This window comes from Cucurbita pepo, chromosome 1 (assembly GCF_057944985.1).
Source record: "Cucurbita pepo subsp. pepo isolate OVF chromosome 1, ASM5794498v1, whole genome shotgun sequence".
In the NCBI taxonomy this organism is placed as follows: Eukaryota; Viridiplantae; Streptophyta; class Magnoliopsida; order Cucurbitales; family Cucurbitaceae; genus Cucurbita; species Cucurbita pepo.
Window position 1 is genome coordinate 7469632 of NC_141798.1, and position 27803 is coordinate 7497434.

General features: G+C 38.0%; 5 protein-coding genes across 5 annotated transcripts; 2 read left to right on the top strand and 3 right to left on the bottom strand.

Moving 5' to 3' along the window:
- Positions 1-402: 402 nt before the first annotated feature.
- On the bottom strand, positions 403-3036 carry LOC111799997 (transcription factor bHLH30). Its single transcript, XM_023683566.2, has 2 exons — positions 2300-3036; positions 403-1087 (listed from the first exon to the last, which is right to left on the bottom strand). The coding sequence occupies exons 1-2, from the start codon at positions 2870-2872 to the stop codon at positions 629-631; spliced, it is 1032 nt and encodes a 343-aa protein (XP_023539334.2). The 5' UTR covers positions 2873-3036; the 3' UTR covers positions 403-628.
- A 7487-nt stretch (positions 3037-10523) lies between these two features.
- On the top strand, positions 10524-12518 carry LOC111779249 (uncharacterized). The gene is made up of 2 exons (XM_023659366.2): positions 10524-11809; positions 12206-12518. The coding sequence occupies exons 1-2, from the start codon at positions 10939-10941 to the stop codon at positions 12262-12264; spliced, it is 930 nt and encodes a 309-aa protein (XP_023515134.2). The 5' UTR covers positions 10524-10938; the 3' UTR covers positions 12265-12518.
- Positions 12519-14707: 2189 nt separating this feature from the next.
- On the bottom strand, positions 14708-18313 carry LOC111781268 (uncharacterized). The gene is made up of 7 exons (XM_023661772.2): positions 18167-18313; positions 17111-17173; positions 16917-16996; positions 16442-16550; positions 15875-16034; positions 15494-15657; positions 14708-15394 (listed from the first exon to the last, which is right to left on the bottom strand). Exons 1-7 carry the CDS (start codon positions 18167-18169, stop codon positions 15026-15028), a joined length of 948 nt encoding a protein of 315 aa, XP_023517540.2. The 5' UTR covers positions 18170-18313; the 3' UTR covers positions 14708-15025.
- A 210-nt stretch (positions 18314-18523) lies between these two features.
- LOC111792464 (P-loop containing nucleoside triphosphate hydrolases superfamily protein) lies at positions 18524-21269 on the top strand. The gene is made up of 7 exons (XM_023673962.2): positions 18524-18895; positions 19254-19397; positions 19477-19551; positions 19635-19825; positions 19907-20078; positions 20154-20573; positions 20909-21269. Exons 1-7 carry the CDS (start codon positions 18683-18685, stop codon positions 21038-21040), a joined length of 1347 nt encoding a protein of 448 aa, XP_023529730.2. The 5' UTR covers positions 18524-18682; the 3' UTR covers positions 21041-21269.
- Positions 21223-27455, bottom strand: LOC111792452 (protein CHUP1, chloroplastic). Its single transcript, XM_023673940.2, has 10 exons — positions 27305-27455; positions 26208-26871; positions 26030-26088; positions 25195-25938; positions 22833-24215; positions 22608-22739; positions 22319-22500; positions 21937-22048; positions 21630-21773; positions 21223-21448 (listed from the first exon to the last, which is right to left on the bottom strand). Exons 2-10 carry the CDS (start codon positions 26314-26316, stop codon positions 21347-21349), a joined length of 2967 nt encoding a protein of 988 aa, XP_023529708.2. The 5' UTR covers positions 26317-26871; positions 27305-27455; the 3' UTR covers positions 21223-21346.
- Positions 27456-27803: the final 348 nt, after the last annotated feature.

Consider the following 27803-nt stretch of genomic DNA (forward strand, 5'->3'; position numbering starts at 1 on the left):
TAGCATTATTTTGAGATGTAAAGTCCTTATCATTTTGTATTTGCTTAGAGTCAATTGAAACGAACTTTGTAAGTGAAACGTTGTAATGTGAAAGTGTGAGAGATAAACTCGAAAACACTTTTTTGGTTATAGTGATTAGCTACCACTCGTGGATTTAGGAGAGTTTCTTTTTTTTTTTAACACGTAAATCTTTGTCTCTTTGTTTAATTTCCATTCGTGGGTGTGTGAGTACAATCGATCTAGCTTCCTCTTATACTTCCCCTATAACAATTGGTATCATAGTATTTTGGTCGTGGCATTGGGTACGAGTTATAACGTCTACGCTTTACCAATACTTTATGTTTGACCTGTTATATGAACACAACTCTCCATAATGATATGATATTGTCCAGTGGAGATAGTATTCCCTAAATTAGCCGACGTCGGACTTTCATCCAACGTGACCAAGATGATATCAAGAAAGCTGAAATTCCATTTTGTGGATACAAAGTTGTATATGAAAGGTAACAAAACGTGGTTGAAACCAAGCGAGTGGATATCCATTTTTAAAAAAGGAGCCATGCCTCATTAGGGTTTTTCTTTTTAACTTCACTGCCACTCATAAAAAAAAAAAAAAAAAGCCCATAAATCAAAGGATATTGATGTTATTTGTGGTCCTTAGTCTTTTGATATTTGCTGAAGAAGAATCATCCCCTCCTGTTCTTTCCATCACAGCTTTGAGTGCTTCTTGAATAGAGCTCATATTGTGTTGCTGTTCGGGATCATGTTGTTGCTCTTCTTCAGCTGTGATAAACAACACATTTCTTACACGCCCACCAAGCGTCGTGATTTCAGCTTTGAGGGTTCTTAAACGCAAGGATTTGAGGGCTTTGATGAGGTCCGGGAGGAGATCAGAACGGTCCTCGCAGCAAAGGGAAGCCTTTATTACAAATTTGGCTCCACTTATCATCATCTCCTCTGAGGCATCGTCCACTGTTACCTCGTCAACTTCTGTTGGGATTGGACTTGTTTCTGCTATCAATGATGTTTGCCGTTTTAGCTCTTTCACGTGTTGTATTACTTCTGCTAGTAGTGAAGCTTTGTCCGTCTGTGTGTATATACGTATAAAATTCAACCAAAACTACGTAAGTATTAACCCTAATTCTACCCTTTTGGTGTAACTTCTTTTATTCACGAGAAATACAAAGCTTATCAATATCAAACCTATGTAAACTCAAAGTTAACTGCTAGTAAATATTGTCTGCTTCGATCCGTTACGTATTGTCATCAGCCTCATGGTTTTGAAACGTGTCTTCTAGGGAGAGGTTTCCACACCGTAATAAGAATGCTTCGTTCACCTCTCTAACCAATGTGGGATCTCACAATCCACCCCCTCTAGGAGCCAGCGTCCTTGCTAGCACACCCCCACCAAGTGTCTGGCTCTGATCCCATTTGTAACAGCCCAAGCCTACCGCTAGTACATATTGTTTACTTCGGTTTGTTAGGTTATCGTCGTCAGTCTCATGGTCTTTAAACGCGTCTACTATGGAGAGGTTTCCACAATCTTATCAGAAATGTTTTGTTCCCTTCTCCAACCGATGTTGGATCTCACAATCCACCCCCCTTAGGGGACTAGCGTCCTCACTAACACGCTGTCCGGTGCCTGACTTTGATACCATTTGTAACAGCCCAAACCCACCGCTAATAAACATTATCCGCTTCAGCCTGTTACGTATCGCCGTCAGCCTCACAGTTTTAAAACGTGTTTACTAGGGGGCGGTTTCCATACCCTTATAAAGAATGTTTCGTTCCCCTCTCCAACCGATGTGGGATCTCACAATCCATTCCAGGACCAGTGTTCTCGTTGACACACCACCCAATGTCTAGCTTTGATACCATCTGTAGGAGCCCAAGCCCACCGCTAGTAAACAGTGTCCACTTCAACTCGTTACATATCACCGTCACCCTCACGGTTTTAAAATGTGTCTACTAGGGAGAGGTTTCCATACTCTTACAAGGAATGTTTCGTTCCACTCTCCAACCAATATGAGATCTCACGCGATTACCTAGAACTAACCCTCTTCAAGGGAAAAACCCATCAAGGAGAGGCAAAAAACTTGATATTTTAAAAGCCTAACTAAGCTTTGTATTGTATATGTTCAAAGATTGAAACTTGATCCAAAAGAACAATGCAAGAGAGTAGTAATTAATATAAAAACAAAGAAACCAAAGGGTATGTGAAAATCAATATAATACGTGAAAGCACATATATGCGAAGTTAGATTAATGGGAATTGGGATTTGAATATAAAAATGCTTACTTTAGTGGTATTAGGGAGTAAGCTCCGGAGCTTAGCCAGATGGTTGTTGATTCTTTCTCTTCTCCTCCTCTCAGCTTCACTATGGCTTTTAGAAGCTGCAAGAGCTTTAGCATCCATAATTTCTTGAGCACTCATTTTGCCAAGCTCAGCTTGTAGCCCAAAGGGAGCCATGGAGCCAGGATGAACCACGGGTCCAAGCGTGGTGGATATGATCTGACCTAGATGGTCCGTGGAAGAGGAACCATCATAAGCAAACTGAACACAATTAGGTGGTCTCCGGTTAAACAAACCACCATAGGATGATGATGATGAACATGGCAACGATGGCGGGGGAGGGATCATAAAAGGGTTAAGCGACGACCACGGCTGGAGAACCGGCGACACAAGTTCGGGTGGAAAAATTAACCCTCTTCCAGTTCCATGATGATGGTCTCCGTTGTTGTTGTTGTCGTCGTCGTTGTTGTTTTGTAGGTGTTGGTGGAGAAGAAGCTGTTGTTGAAACATATTCTCAATTGTTTGTGAACACTCCTGTTGTTGCTGATGATGTTCCTCTTGCTGATCTTCCCCACGCATATCACTCCAAAAACGAAGTATAAAAGGTTTGTATTCCTTTTGATCAAAATCTTAGCTTTGATTTTGGGTCTTTTTGGTTCCCTTTTGTATTCTCTTCTGATAATCCTTTTCTTTTCTCTCAGTCATCTATATCTCTCTCTCTCTCTCTCTGCAAATCTCTCCCACCACCATTCCAATATATAGATCTCTCTCTCTCTCTCTCTCTCTGCTTTACTTTCTTCTTACGCCATTATTCTTTGTCCATTCTCTGTACCTTTTGTAGGATGGGAGATGAGATCTTTGATATTATAATTATTAAAAACAACTCACATTATTATATTCATATGACAAAAAGAATAAACCCCATTTAGTTTATAGTTTATAATATAACGTTATTTCATTGGTGGTTGCGGTACTCTAAGTTCACCACTAATAGATATTGTCTGTTTTGATATGTTACTTATTGTCATGGGTCTTGTAGTTTTAAAACGCATCTACAAGAGAGAGATTTCTGTATCCTTAGATGGACTGTTTTGTTTCCCACTCTAACTGATGTTGAATCTCACAATCCTCCTCTTTAGGACTCAACGTCCTTGCCGACGTACTACTCGATATCTGGCTTTGATACTATTTATAACCGTTCAAGTTCACTGTTAATAGATATTACCCGTTTTAACTTATGGTTTGATGTATGGATATAATATAATTCGTCTTTATGATGTGACCGGGAAAAATAGGAGCACATTAAAAAGAAAGCAAACGTACAAAAACATTGCTTTCTCGACCAAACAATGACAAAAAAACAGGGCCAAAAAGTTCATTCTAGTAAAAAGCTTGGCTTTGGCTAAAACATTTCTTTTTTCTTTCCCTTTATTAGTTTTTATTTTTATTTTTATTAGATTATTTTTTCCTTTCTTTTATCTATTTTTTTAATCATTATTTTAATATGATATAATAATCTTAAAGATAGAGTAGAATTGAGTTGAGCAGTTGTAATCCTATTTTCGGGGTATTCAAGTCATGTTAACCTAACTCAACCTAACTTTTATAGTTTTGGTTAGATAATTCGAGTTGGTCCGATTATTGAGTCACATGAACACCTCCTAAACACAAATAGAAAAGGAAAAAAAGAAAAAAAAAAAAAAGTTTATGTTTCCTTTTTGGGTTCCCCTATTGGCATGAGCCATGGTTTAGGCCCCCACCTTGTTGTTCCATACTCTTAGCCATGTCCACGCCAACCCTTTCGGCTTCGTTGAGACCATGTAATCATTGTGTCTTGGAACACACTCCATATCTTTCTTTCTTTACTTCTCATTCATTCATTCATACAAACACAAAAGTTTATGAGGTTCACCCATCTTTGTGCATTAATCATGATGGGTTTATCTTCAAATGTTTATGGGTACACACTTTTGCATCAAAATTAATGACTTTTTGAGACCATCAAGTACCAACCTTTCTTCATTAAGGCTCATGGGAATACTCTCCTTTTCTTTTAGAATTAAGGGACTGCCTTTCAATCAACGTTAATGGAACAATTTAAGCTACGTTTTCTAGAGAACATATGTAATTATGGGTCCAATTCAGTTTTCACGACATGCCCATGTTTCTCATCATTTAATATCATCTATCTTGTCTATTATAGGTTATGAATTATCTAAAATGTTAAATGATTTCCGATTAAGTGACCAACATGATGAAAGTCCAAACTTGATTCTCTCGAAAGTAGAACTACACGGAAATAAATAGACTCGAGTGTCTCTCCTTGCCTTCAATGTCATTATTAGCGACGACAAATGTGAGAAAGATTTGAGCGGTGATATCGTTATAGATAATTGCCATGAAGGTTTCACCATTGAAAGCGATATCGATAAATACAATGAACTAGCCGTAGTAACCAACCACGTTTACATAGAATTTTCACAATGTTTTGACGTAGAACTTGAGTAGCGCACTCCAAGTGTTGATAAGATAATTGTCACCTAAGCTGCTGCAAGGGGGAGGCAGTAGGGGGGAATAATAGATGTTTCCAGTCACTTTATTGAAACAATGCACGGTTCTCCAAGCTTTTTATTTCTTCGCAATTCCACCCTATAAAAACCATTATTAGCCGAACGCTACTCACAACACATCAAACCTCTACCTACCTACCTGCATTCTATCGATGGTCGGAAAAAAGTCACACAGAAGATGATCATAGATTTATAAGTAAAGAATGCATCTCTGTTGGTACGAGTCCATAACTTGACCATGTCAATAAAATTTTCAAAAGTCTAACAAAAAAGTCTAAGGTATAGTAATTAAAAAGTGACTCAAGTGTTGAAGGAAGCGTGTACATGACATTAGAGTCATGCCCTTAACTTAGCCATATTAATAGTATCCTCAAATGCCAAACAAAGAAGTTGCGATCTTCGAAAGTGTAGTAAAAAAATGTTTCAAGTGTCGAACAAATGGTGTATTTTGTTCAAGAACTCTAGAGGAGACCATGTTAAGAATGGAGGGAGAAATCTCAAAGAGGACAATATCTGCTAGCGGTGGATCTGGACCGTTACAAATGGTATCAGAGCCAGACACCGGACGATGTGCCAGCCTTCTCGTTGTTCCTGAAGGGGGTAGATACGAGGCAGTGTGCCAGTAAGGACGCTGGGCCCAAAAGGAGGTGGATTTGGGAGCGGTCCCACATCGATTGGAGGAAGGAAAGAGTGCCAGCGAGAACGCTGGGCCCCGAAGGAAGTGAATTGTGATGTCCCACATTGGTTGGGGAGGAGAACAAACCACCATTTATAAGGGTGTGGAAACTGGGGTACTTTGTTCCAAAGGAGGATGATTGAAAATTGTTGGGAATGAGTCTTACATTGGCTAATTAAGAAGACGATCACGAGTTTCGTGGAGGTTCGTGATTTCTAACTATCGTATACTTCAAATCTCTATCTTGCGGCAAAAACAAGACACAGAGAAGAAAAAGAAAGGCAAAAGAAAGAAAAAGAAATGGAAGAAGAAAGGCGTGGAGGGTGTTGGCCGGCAAGTTCTGGTAAACAAACAGTCACGTTAGCAGAGCATGGCTTACAAAAAGCAAACCCAAAATCATTAAAGCCCTATTCAACAACATTATTGTTAAGGTATATATAGAAACAAAACAACTCAGTTTTTGTGTTAATTAACCATATTGTGGTATCCAATCAAAAGGGGTTACTGAGATTTGCCTGTGTTTTGTGTTTGATTAATTACAACAAAGAAGGTGTTTCATTTGTGCTCTTTGAGTTTGAAAGAGTGAAGAGCAGGGGTGGTGTTGTTGCATGGTTATCTGTGGAAATTCTGTTTTACCTTATATGTATAATCAGCTTGCTCTCACTTTTTCAATCATGCCCTTTTGAAGATGTTCAAACTTCATTATGAATTCGGTGGAAATGGAGACGTTTCTTGGATATGACCTTTGATCAAAGTGCACGAATAACTTGAGGGGAGAGTTTCTTTGAACGGAACAGCATTAAACATCATGCTTTTCAATTCTTTTTGTTATTGTAAAAAGAGCCTCTAATGAGTATTTATAGAACAAAAATCACTGATAAATTTCCTAAATTTTGTACCTGTGATGTCCCGGTCACATATCAATTGGAGAAAGGAACGAATGCCAGTGAGGACGTTGGCCTCGAAGGGGGGATGGATTGTGATGTTCCACATTGGTTGGGGAGGAGAACAAAATACCTTTTATAAGGGTGTGGAAACCTTCCCCGCAGACCCGTTTTAAAGTATTGAGGGGAAGCCCAAAAGGAAAAAGTCCAAAGAGGACAATATCTACTCGCGGTGGACCGGGTCGTTACAGTACTCAAGTTAAAAACTACTGGTAAATCTACTTCATAAGTTACTAATTTCTTTTACTAAGTCAAGCGTATTGGCTTACAATGTTATCACAAAGATGAAAGATTGTGTACGACAAAAGTGAGTTAAACTTATTCGCACTTTGATGGTGGTGGACTTGTGAACTTGTGATTGCGCGGCACTTACTTCACAGCAACAAGTGAGTTAAGTCTATTCGTTCTTGCATCGCCTACAGTCCAGCTACGTATGCTCGAGACTCTGGCCTCGGTTCAAGAAGAAGGTTTTAGAAAATAGGGACAGAGAGATTTCGAAAGAGAGTTTTGAAAACAAGATTTGAGAGATTGTAAATAGTGTTACATGGGAATATAAGCAAAAAGGCAACAACAACGGCTTACTGCATATAACTATCGGGTAGGAAGAAGCTGACAACTAGTTATATCCCCCTCTAGTTCATTTCAGGGCATTTTAGCCCTTGCATGGGTAGACACGATTTTGGTGAACGGTCATACACCCTCATACTGACCCAATATGGAATAGTAAAGATCTTAAGATGAAAGCATATAAAAAGGATTTGGAACGGATATGCAACCATAGATAACACATCCGACGTGTGACAATACGTAGTTAACATCCTTGATTACCCTAAAACGTAAGTAAACTAGTAATAATTAAGAAAGATATTCTCATGGATATAGGATGATGTAGGTGAATTGAATTTGAAGTGGGCAGTTCATCAAATCCAAGATTTTACTCAAATCTTTCATGTGAAACCCTAGATAAATATATTTATAGAGGAGGGTGGTGCACAAATGGGATTGAAGAAATGTTGAGAGCACATGAAGTAACAGCGAAGTTAATGATTTAGGGTTGTGTTGTGGTGTTGTGGTGTGTGTGTTTTTGGTTAAAAATTGATATGAAAGACAGATTCAAAGGGTTGATGATAGCTAGGGTTCGCCTCCACTAGCCATCCTCCAGAAGGCATGGGAGAATTATAGGGCCACTTTGGTGGGTTTTATGATGATATCAATCCCACCCTGTCATGACGTTGCTTCCTTTCAACCAATCTATACTTATATCCCTTTTGCCTTTGCAGAAGTATAATTACACAACCTACCATATGCCCTTTTTGGTTATCATCACTGCTTTCTTTGAATTCCTTTGCCTTTCCTAACTTTTATTATTAATCTTGGTAACTCTGTATTGTCTCAAATTTAAACATGAACGTAAACTTTCGTGACTTTACTTTTGATTTTTCCAAAGATCTCGTAACTAAAAGTTTGACCTAATTAGGTGACTGATTTCAAAGAAAAACGTTTGATATGTTTAAAGATAAAATGAATTCGAAGGACCATTTTATGTTTCATGTAAATGAACTCTTCATCATATATTGGAAGTATCGAAAGCGTTTTGATTTTATTCAAAATTAAAAGAAACAATAAATATAATAATAGAGACGGTAGCTTACCAGACTTCTTGAAATATTCCTACCATAAAAGTTTTTTTTACATTCTACATTATCTTTCTTGCTTACTCAAACAAAAGGTCAAGTCTAGTGAGACCCTTTTGAAAGAAAATTCTGATAAGTAACCTTTTATCACAACTTCTATGTATAAGTATTATAAGAGAATATTTACTAAATAATATATTTGAATTATTCAAATTATATTTTAATGTGATTAGATATTCAATATATTTAGCTGATTTAATCTCATTCATATATATCCATATAAATATATAGATCAAATCATTCGTAAGAATTTCAAAATGGGTCGTATTAATAATGTTACTAGAATAAGACACTCCATCTTATCCATATACTATAGACTTTTAAGTTAAAATAATGTATTTATAGGTGATTACTTGACCTATAATTTTTCTAGTTCTTAGTATGTTATGATTAGATCTTGATCGACCTAAACTTAAAGTCGAGGTCCACTTTTAACTTAGTATAATCATGTTATGCAAATTTATCATTACCTAACCCTAATATTTTATTAGGTGCAGTGTAAAATGTTAACTTATAAATGATTAAATTACCAAATAAATTGAAAAAGCACCGAGAAATTATCCACTAAAACATACACTTTGGTCATAGCAAATAAAAAAGTCAAGGTCAAAGTGAAAAAATGAAATGGGCCAACGACTTGTCGTAACATCTGTAACAAAATTGCAGACGACGTGTCAGCCCGAGCCTTCAGATGACGTCATGGTTGCTTCAAGTAAAGAAGTATGAGTAGGAATCAACCCCGTTTCCTTTCCGAGCCAATGTCCACACGACATGTCGCTCCTCATCAAACAACAAAATATAATGACACGTCGAATCAACTCCATCAAATCCTCGGTGGATTAACTACGTGTCGTCCTCTAGCTGTGACGTGTCCCTCTAGTTTGTAGAACAACCGACAGTGTATATATATAAATTATCCAGCGATATAATTTAATTTTTCACTGTTTTCCACCATCCCAAGTTTTGGGCCGCCACGAAGCCCATTTAAGTTTTGGGCCGCCATGACTTTATTTAAAAAAGTTGAAGCCTTTCCTTGGAATTAAATAATTGAAAAGCAGCGTAAACAGTGGAAATATTACATTCGGTTATCTGTTGCATTTATTTTCGTAGATCTTAAATTAGTACAATTTTAATATTTTATTTAATTTTATTTTAATTTACCTTGAATATTTCATTTATATTATTTTAAAACGATGTATAAGTTCATGATATCGTTTTATAAAGTCGTTTTAAATGAATGATTCTGCATAAATAAATTATGTTATGCATATAGTATGTAACTTTAGGTTAGTAGAAAATTAGGGTCGTTACACTCTAATTTAATGAGGATCGTTTTATTTTTCAACGCATTGGGTCGAGGTTCAAATTTTTAATATTTTCATCAATGATATATATGTATTAAAAAATCATTTCAAACGAGGGAATAAATTGACAATTCCATTATATCACAGATAAACCGATAAAATATAACAAAAAAAAAAAAAAAAAAAACAAAATGTTAGAATGTTTATATAAATTTATAATGTATAAAGGAATATTCAACAATATCGATACTTTATCGATGTATTTCGATTCACAATTTCATAAAGTTGAGACTTTAACCATAAGATTTCACGTCGATTGAAGAGTAAAAAAAAATAATACTCGTAAAAATTCGTTAGTAACGTATATATTTTAAAATCGTTGGATGATCTTCATGGTTTAAAATTGAAAGCGGAGCAGTCAAAGAATCTTGACGCGACATTCAGTCTCCTGCTCAGAAAAATAATATACTCTTCACGTTTTACATGGAGAGGTTAAAGTGGACTCAAATGTACGTAATTTTGGCAGTCTGAATGAATTCCCCTTTTCACCCCTCTATTAGTTATGTCTTTATTGTGCGGCACTCGTTCTAACACAACGAACAAGTTAATTATGAGAAATTCAAACTTCACGAACAACATCGACGTTTGCTTGAACATCGAATCACGTTTAAAAGAAATATTTTAGAAAACGTGAGCGAGAAAATACGTTGAAAATAATTTGAAAGAAAGTAATGTTTTAGAAACAAATGACAACTAATCATATCTACTGTACTACATTTTCGAGCATTCCAGTCTGGTGGGTGTAAACATGATTTTGGTAAACGGTCATATACCCTCGTATTGATACAACATGAAACAGTAAAAACCTAACTAAGATGAAAGCAAGCAAAACGGGTTTGGAATGAGGACAACACGTTTTGGACAAGCATGACCGGGACATCCGACATGCGGCCATAGACAACACGCCTTGAACAAGCATAACCGTGATACTTAGTTGGAAGTAACACGTGAGTAAGAACAAAAAAAAAATGCTGAAAAAACTAGGGTTTGTCTATCAGGATGGTCAAACAGTAACGTTATCACGTTGTTGGAGCGTGTCAGAGCTATCAAGTATCGATTTCGAATTTCAAATTCATATCGACTCGAATGATTTATTTTAGAAGCTCGAATTTGTTTGTGTGTGTGTGTGCAGTGAGTCCTCCCAGTGTCACAGCCTTTTTCTCAAATCAATTGGATAAGTTGCTTTCAGTTCTATCCTGAAGCACGTGAGATGTCTCCATTTCTTCTGCCTTTTGGTATCAAATATCTATCCCATTTAATATCATTCTCTCCTTACCCATCATCAACATTTCAATACCCACTTTATAAACATCACAATCCACATTTCTCAAATCAATTGTTCATCATGTTCTTCATCATTTTGGGTATATTCTAATTTGAATATCCAGATTTAGAACATGCTAGCTTCTTCAATTGACAATTCCATCCAAATCCATGATGAAAGATTCCAACAAACCATAGATTGCTATAATTTCAACCCTTTTCTTGATGATCATGACTTCATTTTTGGTCACATTTTGTACCCTGAAATTGGGCTTGGAAGTGCCAACAACACTAGTAATGATACCACAACCGCCCACAAAGCTTCATCCCAAGACAACCCCATTTCTAGGAAGAGATCAAGTGGGGCGAAGGACAGACATAGCAAGATCTGCACCTCAAAAGGGCCAAGAGATAGAAGAATGAGGCTTTCACTTGAAATTGCTAGACGTTTCTTTGATCTTCAAGACATGCTTGGGTTTGATAAAGCTAGCAAGACAGTGGAATGGCTGTTTACCAAATCAAGAAGTGCAATTAAGGAGCTCAAGGAGAAATTCTTATTGGAAGCGAATTCTTTTGAGTCTACTCTCGTAAGAAATGTTTCGTTGTATCGTGATCAGGAAGTACCTAGAGGGAAAAAGAGACGGAAATTGAGAATCGTTGATAAAGAATCGAGATTCAAAGCACGAGCTAGAGCGAGAGCGAGAACGAAAGAGAAGTTGATTCGAGGTCGTTTCGAGATATCAAAATCAAATTTTGAAGGAAACCCAGTTGGGGTTTGTAAGATGGAGGATGTTATTGAAGAAAGTAGCACCAAAAGCAAGAGTGTTGCTAATTTCCCACAAAATTTGGGGTCCAAAGCCAAAAACTCAGCTTCTTTGATTAGTAATCATTGTTATGATAAAAGGGTTTCAAAGGAATCATGCTCTGAGGAGATTCATCTTCTTCCTGGTTCTTCCATGGATATGGGCACCCTGTCCTTGGACACCATGAGAGCATCCCCTGCAGGTACTTTCCAAAATTAGGGTTTTGATACGATCCAACTGAAACATTTTTTTATAATAGTATAGAAATCTCTACGTATTTTAAAACCTTGAGGGAAAGCCCTAAGGAGGATAATATGTGCTAGGGGCTGGTAACCGTGTTACCAGTTAAATGGTTTAAAATTCAAAATAACCCCATTCTTTCTAATTTTTCTTAAGATAAACCCTAATTGAGCATTATAAGATCAAGTTTACTTTTTTATATCATATATAACTTTGACTGAACTGTAAACCATAGAATTTCTATGTACTTTTGTTGAATATAACACCCAAAAACAACAATAATTAGGGTTTATGGTCTTAATTACTTTATTTTCAAGCAAAGATCCTTAAATTCCTCGAGTGGAAATGTAATTTGCAGGTTTGAAATTGTCGGAGCTGGATGAAGTTGATGGTGTATTGATCTTCTATGGAGAATGAAGCAAGAATTGAAATCAAGCGAAGGAGAAGAGCTTGAAGATTTGAAATTTCAGACACAATTTAAGGTATTGTTTAGTGTTGGAAATTAAATGTTTTTTTTTTTTTTTTTCCTAAGTCTGTTCATATTCATCAATCAGCTGTGTCTTCTCAAGCCATTTTATTTTGTTTCTCTGTACCACTTGAATTAATAATCCATTGGTTGCCTAGCTTGTAATTTGAACATAATATATTACGTCATTTTCTTGTTTACTTAAGTTATCTTTGTCGTTTCGGTACCGAACGTGACTGTCTTTCTCCCTTAAAGTGAAATCTTAATTGTTCAGACTCGTTTGATAGTAATTTAATAGTTAAAGTTAGAGTTTTTACCATGCCTATAAGATAATAGTTAGTGTCCTATCTACTTAACTACGCTCGAGATGACATTATTTATGATATCTCTAGTGTTCCGGGAAGAATTTAAATGGCTAACAAATCAAGTTGATATTTTTTTGGTTGGGTTAACTTAAAAAATAGGATTACAATCCAACTCATCCCTACCCTACTTTTAAGACTATTATGAAAATGAAGATTATTCGACATTTTTAACGGATGTTAAGGATGTAGGATGTAGGATGTATTGTGACTTGAAAATGTTTGATACTTGAATTTTACGAGATTTTAGTTATTAACCTAACATGTATTGTCGATAATTAGAATTTTTTTAAAAATAATTTAAAAGAAAACAACCCAACAATCCAACCCAATTTAGAATCAGAGAGTTGGGTTAGATTGAGTTGTGAACTCTGCTTTGATTCTTCGGGTCATGAACCCAACCAACTTGAAATTTCAGTTTGGTTTAAAAGATTTCTCGAACCCTAAACTCTTTTTTTGATGTCAGGAAAGATTAGAAGGTTCTACGAACAAAAAAAAAAAAAGAAAGGCACCATTTTTAATTTGGATTTAAAATAGGAAACGTATCATAGTGGTAAGGAAAAGGTTGTAGACCAAACAAGTTATAAAATTGATGAGATGTTGATATGCCTAATGGTGTGAGGGGGAGGACTCGATAAGAAGAAACAAAGGAATTATGGATAGAAAAGAAAAAAGCAAGACATCAAAGCAGAAGTACCTTTGTGTAGGTGGGCATTGATATGAAAACAGCAATAAGTTCAGGAGGAGCCCTCCATTGTTTGTTGGTTATGGGCTTATTCAGTATTTGAAGAAAAGGGAACATCAATAAACAACACTTAATTAGGAAAGGGGAAGTGAGTGGTGAGAGGGTAAAGTGAAAGGGATGGACTGACCATATATACTACAGATTAGAGTGTACGTGGAGAGGAGAAACAGATATGCAAAAGTGACTGATAGGAGGCCTAAAAAAGTCGAGCATAAGGGCATGCCATTTCTAGTTGATGTGACATATTTCTTTTTTCCACACTCCTTTTGATTGCAACATGTTGCTTGGTCTAACCGTTCAAGTTTACCGGTAGAAAATATTGTTTGCTTTCACTCGTTATGTATCGTCGTCAGTCTTATAGTTTTAAAACGCGTCCATTAGTGAGAGGTTTTCATACACTTATAAGGAATGTTTCGTTCCCCTCTCTAACTACCAATGTGAGATAGTTTTCATACACTTATAAGGAATAGTTTTCATACACTTATAAGGAATAGTTTTCATACATTTATAAGGAATGTTTCGATTTCACAGGATACAGCCCAAATTCACTGCAATAGGTACGGTTCACTTTGGCCCACTACGTATGACTGTCAACCTCACTATTTTAAAACATGTTTACTAGAGAGAGAGGAGAGAAACACTTGTTAGATACTCATATAAAAATGATTCCAATCAAAACTACAATTAACTATAAGAGTGAGAGAGAGAGAGAGGGGACAAAAAACAGGAAGAAAACAGACTGTTTAAACCAGAACTGATCTGAAAGCTTGGAAAAATTCATATGATGCAGATATTCTTGGTTACTACCCACTTAGAATGAGAAGAAAAGAAAAGAGCACAATACAATGAAAGAGACTGTACAATAGAAAGTGAACATGAAAAATGCTGCATTGTTAAGCTAAGAAACAGCATCCCATAAAAGCAGAGATCTTATTTCAGGGGGTTCTTTTGCCATCTTTCTCTTGGGGTTGGGAAGGAGGGTTGTCAATTGCATTTGATGACTCTTTGGCTGTACTGGAAGTAAACCGACAGACGGCAACTCTCCGCTGTCCTGCCTTTTATCATAATCAGGTTAGTTACTTTGGGTTAAGTTTTTACTTTTACCACAGTTGCGTGATCCTGCGGTCAGTGATAGGCGATTCAGGGTCTGGCAGTATTGTCTAACTAAGAACATGTCCTGTTTTTAAATGCAAAAATCTTGGGTACCAGAAAAGTGAATGAGAATCTGAACATTTAAGAGTCTGCCTGTTTCTCTTTACTTCAGTCGCTGTTAACAGGGTAAAGACATGATAAGAACCGTGTCCGTGGTAGGCAACTGGGGCTCGGTACTATCCATCTCGATATCCCCTCCGCCGCCAGTAATACACAGCAGATATTAATTCATCCAAGTGCAAAAGTTGTACAAGGTGGGGATACAAAGATTGTATGAGAAGCAAATGAAGATACATATAAATTTTTTCTGCACAGTGCAGATTCGCCAGAAATGAAATGAAACCCAATAGACTACAATGGGATTCTAGAAAGAATTTCAGATAGGTCCGCCCACGTGAAATCTATGTACATATTGAACAAACAAGCTAGACCTGAATTTGAAAAACATTCACACTACAGTCGTCTAGCAGTGACAGAAGTTCCTTCCCGTCTGCTTGAATTAGCTGGTGCAGCACTTCGTGACCAAGATGATGGCTTGAAGCCACCTGTCAATATGTTTGAAGCTGCGGAAGCACAGATTTTCCTTCGTTTGGATTCCAGGTCCAATCGTTTCTTATCAGGCATGGAAGAACTGGATGATCCATTAAATATCGAGGAAGCATGAATCAGTGCCCGTTTGTTCCTACGGTTCTTCTCAAATTTTGAAGAGAACTTCATGCGAGCTGCAGTTGAAGAATCTTCTTCAGTTGCTGGAAGCAATCGTATACCGAGGCCCATCTTCCGTGAAGCATTTTCTTCTTCAGCAACTCTCTTCTTTTGACCCTGAGAAGATGGATACAAGTGTATTAAGCATAGTCATTCAAAGTTGTTAAAAGCAGAACGGAAAGAGATTAGAAACATGGTAACAATGAGATGACATACTCTGAGCTGAGCTCGAAGTGTTCTGTTCCGAGTATAGTCATCTGCATGCCTAGAATCTGAGAGTCGCTGAAGGCGAACCAATACTGGCTCAGCTTCTTTCTTTTTCTGCATATCTTTTTCCTGGTGTTCAAGTCGATAAAATGGATCTGCAAGCTTACCCCTTTCTGTAGAAAATATATTAGAAAAGGTTTTTAAGTAACATTCTGAAGGATTAAACCATCACCTTTCAATATATGCAATGAGACTATCCTTACAGACATGCATGATGATGTCAACTTGTAAATTACAAGACAAGGAAATTTAAAAATGAAACCCAATGAAAAGACAGTTAAGTTTAGTGGCACTGATAAATAAATGTTATTAATGTTAAACAATCATCACCTTCATCCGCAGGGAGTTCAAGGGTTTCTGCATCCTCAATGTCATATTCCTCAGTTTTCCGTTGTGCACCACTAATAATCACATACTCGCAATTTTTTGGATCAGTCTGAATAACAATCTCTTGTCTACAGCATGCTGCTTTCATAGTAAAGCTCCATATCTGAAAGGAGCAAGAAGAGAATATTAGTCATTCAAGAGCTAGTTCGGTGTGATCTCTATACCCCAAAGGGGAGAGCCAACACCAATTAAAGAAGGAAGTTTTTAGTTACCAATTAGGTAGCAGCAGAAACAAAGAAATGCTCTACTAAACGAGTTTCATGCACATGAAGCAGAAATCAAACTTACCAAGACAAATGTGAACAATAAATAAATAAATATTGCATGTGAAAAATAGGCAAGAATGTATGTGCATATATCGATTGCTAAAATCCAACGGCAAACCAAGTGAAAGAAAACGAGTAAAACATTGTGTGCGTGTAAAAGTATGTGGTCACAGTATCTTTGCATAATACAACCTTCAAAACTAGTACCAAAAGCAAGTATGTCACAATCAGCCAAGAACAATACCTTTGTAGAATAATAGTTTCCAACTTGCTTTTTCTCCGCATTGAATCTAACACCCTTTGCTATCATAGAGTTGCAGCCACCACACCATATATTGTAAGGCATCTCGAACCTAAAAAAGCAAGACACTCCAATTGATTAGAGAACACAATCCACAAAGTACATCATCGACATGGAAATTCTCACTATTTTTTTTAAAAATAACATAACCCCTGTTTTAAAAAGGGCACGTAGGCAACGGTGTTGAAGCACCAAGCCAAGGAGGCCTCCCAAAGGTGGATGCTTTCGCACCATTCCCCACACTTCAAATTTTTTTTATTAAAAAGTAAAGAACTTGTTATGGCATGAATGCCTATACCAAAGGTAAACAGTCTATCACCTCATACTGTTGACGATATTCATGGCTTTCACATGATCAAATAAAATCATCAATCCCAATCTAAGATTTTCCAAAAACGTATTCACATTAACTACCTACCTTATTATCAAGATGCCCTGGTCTAATTTCCTTGCTCTCTCTCTCAAAGCATGTTGACCATGAAATTTGTTCAAAGACCCCTGAAAAAGGAAAATTCATAGTGAGAATCTGAAAATCTGTGCATCTATGTTAGGACATGGAAATTTCCTTGGGCGAAAATTTATTGAACTAATATGATTGAATAAGAAATGTACCTGTTTTGGGGTCCATTCTGGTGGATAGTAAAAGTTGTCTGCTCTCGCAGCTGCAAGTGAAGACTGAAAAATGCAAACCAATAAAGTTTTATAAGCCTCAATAATTCAACATGTATTGCTGATCATATATTTATATTTCATTCATTTATTAACTTTTTCTGAAAGGAAAAACCAACAATTTGATGCCGTAAAACAGACCAACAAAAAGACAATTATAAATATACATATACACATGATCCAACTAGCATACCAAGTTGATTGACTACCCAGAAAAAAAATTCATATGAAATACAATCTACTAAAATTTATAACGTAAAGGACAAAAGAAGTTGCCTAGCTAATTCAAGAGTTACCTTAAATTCAAGTTTGAGATACTCAGCCATTCAAACAGATATTTTTTTTCTAAACTACTCAGGCACAATCCGTGCAAAAACCATCTCCAGAAATTATGTTTCATGTCAAATCCAACAACAGATTCAATAATTTTCTACCTAATCACTCAATTGCCTAATTCATTCAATCGATATCCAATATCTCTATATAAACCATTTTAATTAACCGTTTTTTAGAAAAGGACACAAAAATCATGACTCCCGTTCAGAATTCAATGTGTTCTGATAAATCGACATGAAGTTCTTCTTCCAATGTTATGAGTAAAGTTGCATACAAAGAACACGGACTTGAAAAAAGTTTTCCAAGACAGTCCTAAATTACTTGGCATAATCCATGCATGAAACATCTCCAGAAAACTATTTTCAGGTTAAATCCAACAACGTTCTATGATTCTCGATCTAAAACAATTATGAAAGACAGTAACTTCAGCTATCAGAATCATTTACATCACCGACGGAAAAACGATATCCAATGATAGAATCAATTCCCAAATACACCAGCCAAGCTCTTTCAAAATAAGAAAAAGCCTAATGATAATCGATCGACATAGGACAAACGATCGGACTAACAAAATCGATTCCAAACCCTGATTTCTACAAACACATTAAATTAGATCACGTAGCAAAAAAAAAGCCCTAGGAATCGAGAAACGAAATCACATACCATTATGAATCGTGGTCAGCTCCCTCAACTTCTATTCCCAATTTCAAGGTGCGAATTGAATGAAACAAGCAATCGTTCGTAAAGACGTTCGATTGTATTGGCACCGCATGTTTATATACTACTTTTTCGAGTTCCTTCCTGGGAATAAGGATGGGGGGCTTGCCTACGGAATAATCATGGGCCCAGTGGTCCTTAACACGTGGGCTCATATCTTGTAATGGGCCCACGAAATATTCATATGGGCTGGGCTTCATTTTCGCCGTAACGTCAGTCGGCCCATTTAGCCAACTCGGTAATGAGCTTAGTTTTCTTTTTTAAGAATTAATTTATATCCTTAATTTCTGGTAAAACATAATCCTTTCGGTTAGGCGATAGCGGCAGAGCGGGAAGTGCCTAAATGGCGTTGCCAGAAGAACGGCGTTAGCTACTTCACATGCTTATGTTTGGCTATGCCTATATAAACGCAGCCGGCGACTCCACCCACCTACGCGAACATTGTTGCAGGTTCCGATATCCATGGCGTCGTCTCTGCTCTTCTCTGCTTCTTTCTTCGGGCACCCAATTCCCATCTCAATACGAACAAGAACAGCTCCATGTAGAAGAAGATCTATGGCCATTGAGGCTTCAAAAGAGGTTACGGATGTTTCTTCTCAAAATCAACCCAAGATGCTCACTTTTCTTGGCAAAGGAGGCTCAGGAAAGACTACTTCCGCAGTATTCGCTGCTCGGGTGTGTGTATTGTGTGTTTTTTGGACTGTTTAGGCGTTTGATTTTCTTGACTACTTTTTTATCCATGCTTTTTATGAAGTTGTTGAGTTCTTGCTTTTTTGTCCTACTTCTATGCTTGGAAATTAGAGATGTTTATGCTGGATTGCTCGCATTCCCGATTTAAACATGAATTATTGAGTATGGGAATGGAATTTATGGATCCGTGATGATTTATATCGATGGGGAGCCATTCTTAAGCTAATTGAAAGATCTATTATGTTCCTGGGATCTTACCATTCTTAAGTACTCTCTGAAAATTTGTGCACAGATTTAATTATCTTCCATTTATGTATTTTCTCTTGATTTGATGGATTATCAGCAATTTGCATTGTCTGGACTGCGCACATGCCTGGTGATACATAATCAAGACGCTACTCCTGAGTATCTTCTTGATTGCAAAATTGGAAATTCTCCCGTTGAATGTAGTCACAACCTTTCAGCTGTTAGGTTGGAAACCACTCAAGTGTGTTTTTCCGTTCACTTCTCTTTCTGTCATCATGGTTCTGCTTTGGGTTTCAGACTTATCTTGTCAATGATCACAGATGCTTCTTGAACCTCTTAAACGGCTAAAGCAAGCTGATTCCCGTCTTAATATGACACAAGGAACTCTTGAAGGGGTGGGTATGTGAACCTTAGAATATGTTGCATTATAAAATGCTAGATTGCATTTCAGTATTTTAACTTTTGGAAGTTTTAATAGATTGTTGGAGAAGAGCTTGGGATACTCCCAGGAATGGATTCTATCTTTTCAGTACTTCAGCTTGAGAGATTTCTTGGGTTATCAGGTATTATGGCCCAAACAGACCAAAAAGCTAAATATGACATAGTAGTATATGACGGTATCTGCACCGAAGAAACGATAAGGATGATCGGAGCAACCAGTAAAGCAAGGTTTGAGATGCTCTTTCTCTACACCTCCCCTGTGCAAATTTGAGGAAAAAGAAACTGTATTACTAAAAGAATTTTGGATAGGTTGTACTTAAAATATCTGAGGAGTATTGCTGAAAAAACTGATCTTGGGAGGTTGGCTACTCCTTCAATTATGAGGCTTGTTGATGAAGCCATGAATATAAGCAGCCCAGGCTCCCATCTCAGTGGTAGAACCAGTACCGATACATGGCAGGCACTGGAACACATGTTAGAGGTAAATTGGTTTGCATTCTTGCCAAACAATATGAATGAAACTTGCGGAATTGTTTAATGGTCATTCATGGTGCAGAGAGGATCTTCTGCAATTGCAGAGCCAAGAAGATTTAGCTGCTTCATAGTGATGGACCCAACTAGTCCTGCCTCTGTGAAGTCTGCATTACGGTACTGGGGTTGCACTATTCAAGCTGGTGCACAAATTTCTGGTGCATTTGCTTCCATTTCTTCAGGCTTGGATGCAGAATCAGCTGCTAGATTGAAGGAGAATTTTTCACCCTTGCCTTTGGCCTTTATGCCACAGATCTCAGTTGGTTCCCCTGTAGATTGGAACACAGTTCTTCTTGATGCATCAAGTAAAGGCCCGAGGAACCTTCTTTCTTCGTCTAAAAGCCACTCCACCAATCTGCCATCACCTGTAAAATTCAATCCTGGAAACAAATCGGTTACACTTCTCATGCCAGGCTTCGAGAAGTCAGAAATCAGGCTTTACCAGGCACGTTCGTTCTCTCCCTTATTGATGAATACTCTTGAATGTTCTTCCATACCTTTGAGGATTTCCATTGGAAAACTTGCTCAAATGATCTGATATGTTTTTCATATTCCTAAAATTAGAACAGAAGATATTATGGGGTAGGAAATTTGGAATGACTTATCTATTGAGTTAGAAATGGGGCGAGCGAATATCCTCCTCTGCAAGGAGCTATGAGTTTAGTATCAAATAACGATCCATTGAGTATGCATTAGACTCAGTTAATGCTTAAGTACGCATTTGCAACAGAATCACTTTTACATTCATGTAATCATTAGTTCCATTATTTGAAAATGCAGTATAGGGGAGGATCTGAGCTGTTGGTGGAAGCTGGGGATCAGAGGCGTGTAATTTCTCTGCCTAAAGAAATTCAAGGTAAGGTGGGTGGTGCCAAGTTCACGGACAGAAGTCTTGTGATCACAATGCGTTGATGTAATCAAGCACACAGACTCAAATCATAGTAATTGTCAATTAACCAAGGCCCTGTTCAAGGGTCATAAGGCAAATGTACAATGATTATAATCTGCCAAAAGGTTTAGGATACAAAATATTCAGAGGAAAAAAATAGTGCAGGGCTTCGATTGGGGCAGAGAATTTGCAATTTGACTTGATATTGTTTAAAATGAGGCATCAAATGATAATTTATTTCCCATTCATTTCTATCTGTTGTAGCGTTGAGTTACAGGTATGATATGATTGCTGAAATTAAATTAGGATGATGAACTTGAATGAGAAATTCAGGCTTCTTGCTTATTGTCATCTCCTATCTGTGTTGTATGAACTCGGCTCCTCAACTCTTCAAAAGCCTTCATGCTCTCGGCGTCGAAGCCTCCAGCGAACTGGAAACATATCGAATCCAATATGTCAGCTACACTTGTAATGTTTTCAAATACTATACAGGTTCTTCAGGTAAAAAGAGTATCAAGATTTTGTTCATCAGTTAGAATTTGATTGGAAACAACATTCAAATTTGAAATGCAGTTGATCGACCGATGAATGATGATGGCACGTAAAATATACCTGATGAACACGGAAAGCAAAACGGACACCTTGCAAGACCAAAAACTCTCTGTTTGGCTCCTTCTCTGGTTCACTCATTGCATCTAGTTCTGATGCTACACGCTTCATGTATTTTCTTGCTAATTGTACGGATGAGAGCTTAATCTGCACTTGTAAAAGTATGATTATGTTAAACATTTTGAGGCGTTTATGAGTATCAAAGAGACGGTTCAATACTAACTAGCATTTCAATATCGTAACGAGATGTAACTAAACTCAAGATCCAAATTTCTCAACTAAGAAAATATTGAACTTCTCAAAGTTATACCTTTCCAACAACCCCTGTATCAGACAACCAATCGACTGGAATTCCGAACTCTCTATACCGCGAGATAGCCATGTCTCTTGTGCGTAGAAGCGCGTAGACACTCTGCTCAACCCTGCCAAAAGATGAACCAAAAACAATGATTGGAGATGACAACACAAAGTGAAAAAACTATGTTCTCAATGTTGGCAATGGCAGCACAAAGTAATGCATATGTTTCTGTCTTAAGGTAAACCAGTAAAGTTTCTAACAGTTATCATACTAAATACTCGAGAGCTAACTTTACGAGAATCCCGGATGGTGATTGAACTACTTGACATGACAAAGATGCGAATTTCCAAATTCCATCTCCAATAAGAACCATGTCATTGCAAGAGATACTTACTTCTCAAGCAAGGAGTACATTTTCTTCAAAGCTGCTTCACATGGGAGTTTAGGTTCATCAACAAACGTGGTGACCCGCTTCTCCAACTTCATTAGGTCCTGATACTCGAAAGACGCCTCTCTCAAAGCATCCGCTTTTCCTTCTGGCCAATCGAAGTGCTTCAGAACTGCCCTTTCATCGACCTTAATCAAACACAAAAGAAAGTACAATATAAAACAAGGAGATACAATATGGAGAGTCTAGACTAGAGAACGAGCTGTACAACAAAATTACACAGCAAATGTCGTACCAAGAACGATAGCTCTTCATCTAACCAATTTACGAACGCCACGACATCCTCTATATTAGAGAATGTAGCTGCTCGAACTTCAGCCGCCAATGATATAACAAAATCACCTTGAGTTTCCACATCTGCTTTTACCTGGATTAAGTAAACGAAGTAACCACTGTCCAATTAGTACAGGTATAATACCTATAAAATGCAACATTAATGGCAAAATGATGATCTACTCACCGCTATGAGGAATGATGATCTGTTTTCAATCTCTCCAATCATGTTGCTTCTAGCATCAGATACATTAGATGATGTAGAAGAAAGCAAAGGAGTATCCTTCTTTGCTTCTCGTTTCATCAGTGACTGATAGAATTCAACTAACTCAGGAGCTCTATGAACCTTATCACCACCTACACCTTTAGCTAAGCTCCCTGGAGGAGGAGGTGGACGAGGTGGTCCACCGGTCGGAGGAGGTGGTGGGGCACCAGGAGGTGGAGGTGGAAGAGGTGGAGCAGCTGGTACACCACCCCGAGGATTGGGATTCGTGCTTACCGAAGCACCTGCCGATGGTTTTGGTGGTGGCTTAGGTACCCGTGGAGGCCGCTTCTCAATCTCTGCTAGCTTCATCCTGCTGATAGATGAAGATTCAATCTTCTTATTTTCACCTGATACATCAGCAGCATCACTAGATACAACTGGTTTTTCCTTTATTTGAGAAAGTTTTGGCGGCAAAACAACAGGTCTGTCTCTCTCAGTCTTGCCTTTAAATTCAGGGTTCAAATTTGAATTTGAAATATTGCCAAACCTCTCTGCTCTTGCCTGATCAGCCCTTTCCTTAATTTGCTTCTCTCTTGCTAATGCCAACTTATGTCGATCTTTGTATGCTGGATATTTCTCATCTAAAACTCCTCCAACAGATTTAGACATCAGTTGGAATGATGATGCAACCGAATTCAAGGAGTCGTTAGGAGTCTGTGTTCTGATACTTGGGAGATTCGGAGTGCCCGGAGAGTCGGGTATTTCCTGTTCCATCGTACCGAACGAGGTGATTGCAACACTATCACTTGTATTTCTAAGCATCAATGCTTCTAATGGACCCCTTGGCTTCTGACTCATGCTCATCCTGCTCGGAGAACCCCCGGAAAAGGATCTGGCTGGTGAAGAAACGACACTAGAATCATCTTTGCTTCTACCACCCCATTTCTTCAACTTCTGGATCAAGCTAGGTTTCTTACTGAGGCTACTATATCTACTAAAGGAACTATCAATGGAAGCATTGTCAAAATCCTCACTTCCAGGTGAAGATGGTTGGGAGAAGTTGCTTTCGAGATCTGTGTCTCCTTGTCCACGTTCCGATCCTGCGTACTCCAACATGAGTTGTTTAGCCTTCTCCTGAGATTTTGGGCTCAAATTCTTGTTGAGATCACGAGCTGATACTTTTCCTGTAGGAGCTTGGTAATTGCGAAGTTCATATCTCAAGCATGCATTGACCCATCGAAGGTACACTAACTCTTCAACTTCACTGAACCTATTCATCTGAAGTCCTTCAACTTGCTTTATTAAGTCCTCATTTGTATGCCTTAAATTGTTGACTTCCTCTCTAGTCTGGGATACCAATTCACTCTGCAACAGTGTAAGACGTTGTAAGAAAAATGGGCACTCAAAACCTTTTTGCAATAAAAAACCAAGCCTTCTTCAGATAAAACTATAAGCATTTTCTATGAGATCCCACATCGCCCAGAGAGGGGAAGGAAGCATTTCTTATAAAGGTGTGGAAACCTCTCCCTAGCAGACGCGTTTTAAAACCATGGGAGAAAGCCTAGACGAAAAAGCCTAAAGAGGACAATATCTGCTAGCGGTGGGCTTGAGCTGTTACAAATGATATAAGAGCTAAACACTAGACAGTGTGCCAGCAAGGACGCTAGGCCCTCAAGGGGGGTGAATTGTGAGATCCCACATCGGTTGGAGAGGGGAATGAAACATTTCTTATAAAGGTATGGAAACTTCTCCCTAGCAGACGTGTTTTAAAACCTTGGGGGGAAGCTCAAAAGAAAAAGCCCAAAGAGGATAATATCTGCTAACGGTAGACTTGACCTATTTTAAATGGTATCAGAGCCAGACACTGGGTAGTGTGCCAACAAGGACGCTAGGCCCTTAAGGGGGGTGGATTGTGAGATCTCACATCCGTTGGAGAGGGGAACAAAGAATTCCCTATAAGGATGTGGAAACCTCTCCCTAGCAAAAGCGTTTTAAAACCTTGGAGAAAGTCCAAAGAGGACAATATCAGCTAGCGGTGGGCTTGGACTATACAATTTCAATCCTCTTTGTAAACAATATTTCCTCAAGATTATCCTATTTCCTAATTTCTTAACATGCAACCCCAATCCGTATGAGCTAATATCTAAAGAACATTAAAGCAAAAACATACATTTGTTCCATCCGACAAGACCATCAGATTATGCTGCTTAATTGAAACAGACATTGATTACTCTATAGGAATCTTACTCCGCCAGCTGAATATCTATGTACTGCATATCTACTTTTTTTTGGATCGAAACATAAAAATGGATAAAGAAGCGTTAGAGCTATTTCTAGTTCTTACCTCTGTCATGTTCGACAGGGTCGAGATTCTATTTTCAGCAGCACCTAGTTTAATAGTCAGCTCCCGCTTTTCGATTTGAAGCTCTTTGTTCTTCCGCTTAAGTTCCATAACTTCAACCTCCAATTCCTTCACAGCTTTCAACTTCTTTTCTATTTCAGAATCCTTTTTTATAGTTTCCTGCTCCTTTGCCTGTAGACCAGAAACTTGTTGCTTGAGTAATAATAGCTGCCCTTTTGTTTGGTTAGCATCAAGCTGTATCTGTCTCTGCAACTCTTTGATCTTACTCCTTGCAAATTCCAACTCCTTCTTCACTGTAGCAGCTTGTGCAATCTCTTCTTGAAGCTTCTTCCTTTCAGCCTGAAAAGAGCTAATGGTAATATTAAGCATATCAATCTCTACTGTCTTGATCTTGAGCTGTCTCTGTAACTCTGTAACGTCGGATTCCTGTTCTTTCAATCCATAGTATTCGAGCAATTCGCCTTCAAGCTTTACTTCCCTCTCCTCCAATTCCTTTACTAAGCTGCGCAATCGCTCGAGTTCACTCGCATTGTTCGCCATCTCAGTTTCATAGGCTCTATCCTTCCCAGCTTTATTGTCATCAATTTCAGGTAATGGAAATTCAATCTCCCCAGAAAGAAGGTCTTCAAATTCAGGTAAAATCTCTTCATCTTCAGTTATATAAACAGGAACTTGATCGAATACGCTACTAATTAACTTGACTTCTTCTTCCTCCTCTTCTTCCCCCTAGTATAAAAGAAAGCTCTTTCAGTTAAACAAGATGATTTCAAGATTAGAAATTGTAAAAAAATCTGGTAAGTTATGAACATCTACTTACATAATCATCTTTGAAGCCATGGTTAGAATGTTTAACCTCCTCCTTCTCTTCACCATTTTCTAAGCAACAAACAGGAATAATTTCAATATATCAGACAACATATACAACTTATCCAGCAAGATAAATGAGACAAAAGCTGATGAAAGAAGAAGACAACGCAGTTCAAACATATGAATACCGGTGAGCTTGTCGACCGAGGCGACTGAGTTTGAGTTTTTAACATTGAGCTGTCTTACTGCATAGGCTGCAACTGAAGCAGCAACCAAAAGCCCTAGCCTGAGTACCATCAAGCAAATACTGACATAAACATTTTAGCTTTCCAGTTGAGATAACCCAGTTCTTGGAAGCTGTATTGTCCATTCCTCCCCACCTCCATGGCTATCATTTCAAACCATTGAACCCCTAAAATGCAGACAAGCCGAAAGAACTGCAGTAGTACAATCCTAATGAGGGTTCTAACCAGAAACCAGGCCAGTTTTTTCAATTAAGACGCAAATTCAATGTCCATGTTTCAATCAAACCCATCAGGCTAACACCCTTACCATCTTCTCATGTTTATGGATCCTACAGACAGCAGACTTACTTTGAAGTTTAAGACAAATTCTGATGCTAACTTGCTAAGAGCCACGGTAACCACTAATAACGAGTGGCCAATCTTTCTCCAAAAGGATTGCGTCCCATGAATTTGTGGGCATTTAACAAGTAACACCACTCGTTCAAAGGATTGAGCACAGAGTAATAACACCAAAAAAACAAAGCTGAAAGAGACGGTAGTCACTGTTGAATTTGAAGGGAAACGTCCGGCCGATGAACTCCCTTTCTTATCCGAGTTCTGTCTATATCTGCATCAAAAGAATGAAGGGGATTAAGCCCAGGAGAGTTAAATTGTGGGTAAAGAAGAGAACAAACTTTCACTTGTCCCAATAAATACAAATGTTCCCCCTGGCTCTTGGCTACCTAATTGGTGGGTGTTTGTCAAACTCTTTAACTTCGACAGCTTCCAGCCTAATTAATGGACCAAAGTCATCTAACAATCTTATAATCTAATGGGTCTGTAATATACCCTGCTTAAGAGTTGTTTAGGAAAGAAAATCATTAAGCTCAAAAGCTGCTACCCTCCACAGCAGAACCCAAAAAGACAATAAAATGGGGGTTGAGACTATAACTTCAAATTGTTTATTTGACATTGATATGGAACATCTAGAGGGAAATTTTTAAAGGGGTTTGAGGGGCCAACCTTAAATTACATTAAGAAAATGGTGCGTTAAAGCTTACCACAGAACGAGTGTGAACGAAGATGGACACGATGGGTTGAAGGGTAGGTTTGGGTAGCGAAGGTAAGGCTGAAATTTAATTCTTGGCCGTTGGCTGCAGTGGACCGATGCATATGGAACCATGCTGTCAAGCGCCAAACAAATGCCTTTACCCTTTTTGACATGTCTCTCGGACTTCTTGTTTTCTTCTGTCAGCCGCTATCATTGTTCAAAAATTAGCGTGCGATGCGCTGTAACCTATTGCCTCCATATTGAATCCTTTTGGTTTAAGGATTATGCAAAAGTAAAATCCACCGCCAATTTTAGAACGGGGTGACAAGATGATGGGAAGTAGAAAAGTTCTAGTAATTTGTTTTAGATAAGCAAGTTATGAAAAGGTGAGATCCCGACATCTAAACCGGTTGTAAAGTGATATTTGCCCATCAATTAGGGTTGCAGTAGGAGGAAAAATGTAATAGTTCAAGCCCACTGCTAGCCGATATTGTCGGTATTGACCTGTT